At 45.3% G+C, this 2,757-nt stretch overlaps 1 protein-coding gene across 2 annotated transcripts; it reads right to left on the bottom strand.

Moving 5' to 3' along the window:
- Window positions 1–247: 247 nt before the first annotated feature.
- On the bottom strand, window positions 248–2,488 carry LOC120672303. Of its 2 annotated transcripts, none has more exons than XR_005674052.1 (5): window positions 1,987–2,488; window positions 1,416–1,897; window positions 1,006–1,342; window positions 735–944; window positions 248–655 (listed from the first exon to the last, which is right to left on the bottom strand). XR_005674052.1 is itself a non-coding variant. In XM_039952627.1 (5 exons), coding segments are annotated over exons 2-5 (858 nt in total). In that variant the 5' UTR covers window positions 1,418–1,897; window positions 1,987–2,488; the 3' UTR covers window positions 248–329. The 2 variants fall into 2 exon arrangements, 1 of the variants encoding a protein (XP_039808561.1); XM_039952627.1 differs by having other exon boundaries at window positions 735–927.
- Between the last annotated feature and the right edge of the window lie 269 nt (window positions 2,489–2,757).

The following is a 2,757-nucleotide window of genomic DNA, read 5'->3' as shown; positions in this document are numbered from 1 at the left end:
GGTTTTATATCTTTTTATCCCTTGGACCTATAAACCTGATAATGATCATCTTAACACATATATTAGTCCAAGTGCTGTGTGTGTCATTAATCGCCAAAACATTATATTGAAATATGGCATGAGAGGTCATTTTTGCTACATCCCCCGAAAAGCTGTTACGCGCCTACTCGGCCAAAAACGCTCCAAGTACTGAAACAGTACGCGAGTCAGATTATTCTCCCTCGCACGACATCACCATTCAAGTATAAATAATGAACAAAGCACTTGTTGATATTCCATCAACATAAGAAAATGTTCATCTTTGCAAAAAGTACTTCAAGTACATACATCTATTTCTGGGAACTCTGCCTTTGCGACGAGTTCCTTAGCAAATCAAGCACCTGCCTAAGTCTTTCCAAGACGGAACGGCAGCCGGCAACACAGGGGCGAGGAGGCTGCACAGTATCGACGACCTCTCGATCGGCACTCTCCAGGTCTTCAATTTCTTTATCCCTCCTCTCCACGTCCCGGTTCAACTTCTGAATCGTCTTCAGATTTTCCGCAAGCTTCTTGTCGGCACTCCTCAGGTCCGCCTCCATGCTTTCCTTGTAATATTCAAGATCAGCATTGGCTTGGCGCAACCCTTCACAGTCCCGACGAGCCTGATCTCTTTCTTCTGTGAAACAATCTTACTTAGGAGATAACTCAAACATAATGACTAGTATAAGAAGTACAACAAGTACTCGTATACTTACGTTGACACTTTAGAAGTGTTTCATCTGGCGCAATCGCGGAGCCTCCGGCTTGTAAGTTGGAGATCTGCTGCATCAATTCTGTAATTGTAGCATCTTTCTCTAATAGCTCTTCCCTAAGAGCGCATGCATCATTGAGCCTTTCTGCCTTCACGACAAGGATGGAGGACTTCAATCGAGAACGCTCGACTACCCTCTGCATAAGGTACCAATCTAAAAAAAATCATGCAACATGCATGCACAACTTTGTGATCAACAAGCAATAAAAGATTACCTTAAAGTGCTTGTATACGCGATGAATGGAGCTAAGTGACTCATTGCACAACTCAGCCGACAAGAGGTTGTCTTCTATCAACCCAACGGGAACCTCATTAGGATCCAATCCAGTAGGCAAATCCGGTTGAGCCAGACCTCTGGGACTTGGACCAGATGAGGCAGCTGCAGCTGGGATAGAAGTACCCTCCGTCCTAGCAGAGCGGTCCTCCTTGGGAATCTCCATATTTGCAGCGGCAGAGGGGGTTTCTTCTCTCCTTATGGAGGACTTGGGGGCTCCTGTTTCCTCCCGAGTAGCCGCCGATGCAGCTATAGGACGTTTCACTCCAGCAGCAGACCTACAAAACAAGAGATAAGTACTCGGTACCACTTTCCCGGACATCATTATTCCATGCCCCAAGTACTACTTACATGGTCGAGCGCTTCACGACTAGTCACTAAGACGCTCGCACCAATCCAACCACTAGAATAGCACCAGTAGAAGAAGCTCCAGAGCCAGGGGCAGGACTACTCCATTGCCGAGCAACTCGGAGTATCCAGCGCCCAAGGCCGGAGCTAGGCGTAGACTCTGTCGGAAGGGGAGGAGCAGGATCATGTTGTCCTTCGGCAGCCCCGACTTCCTCAGCCTCATCCAAATTCCTGTTAATCAGAGTACTATGCAAATCTACTCATCAAATCATGGTGAGAGCAAGAGTACTATACCACCTGTTTGGCGAGGGCATCCAGATGTTATCCGAAGACTCATTAGCATTCGAGGAAGATGAGTTGTTCGACGCCTCTTCAACAATAGGTTCTTGGAATACCATATGCACAGGCCGGTGGAAATGTCCTTGTCCCTTGATGTTGCCAGAACCAGGAGCAGGAGGATCACTCTTGAAAATCCTTACATTAGTCTACAAATCCATGATATTGGAGCATTTATTCAGCAACGAGTACTCATCAGTACAATAAAGGGAAGTGAAAAAGTACTTGAATAACATACCTGGGGAGGAGGATTACTTGCCCGATACACACTCGGCACATAAGGGACCGATGATTGATCAGGGAAAATTTTCTGCACGATCTTCAAAGTGGTTGCAGCATCAATCGTCTCTGTGGATATACGAGAGTCATCTTGAGCACCCTCATACTGAAAACCAAAAGATTTCCTCTTCTGCAGAGCCTGGATTCCACGCTGTTTCCAGTTTTTCATGACTGAAGCTGCTGTCACTCGTTTTCCCCGCAAAATTCCAATTCTTTCTAACAACTCACTTGTTTGGAACCCGCCTTCGATAGGGCAGGTCATGAACCATTCCCAAACATAAACAGGGGGCTTAGCATCGAACTTGACTAGATCGGGAGTATGGATCCGATGGTAGAACCACTGGGCACTCCACTCAGGATCAACACGAATCCTAGGCCATTGGATGTATTTTGATGCCATATCTGGACGGAGTTCTAGTCGGGCGCAGCCAAAGTGACCAATCTCATTCTTTGAAGGATGAGGAACGCAGGGTTTTTAATTCCGGTATGAAAAAAAAATCGGCCATCACCGATATAGGCGAAATATCGGGAATATCGGGATTTTTTATTTTTATTTTTATTTTTTATTTTTTATGTTTATTTTTTAAATTTATTTTTTAGTGAAACAAATATTCAAAAAATCAATTTCGGCCGGTAAAAAAAATATCGGACCCCGCCGATAAAACCGAAATATCGGGTATACCGCGAAATTTCGAGCGATATTGTGAACCCTGGAGGAACGAGCCAGTAC

This window comes from Panicum virgatum, chromosome 5N (genome assembly GCF_016808335.1).
Source record: "Panicum virgatum strain AP13 chromosome 5N, P.virgatum_v5, whole genome shotgun sequence".
NCBI classification, from domain to species: domain Eukaryota; kingdom Viridiplantae; phylum Streptophyta; class Magnoliopsida; order Poales; family Poaceae; genus Panicum; species Panicum virgatum.
Note: the sequence above shows the minus strand (reverse complement) of the source record. Positions and strands in the feature narration are given on the sequence as shown.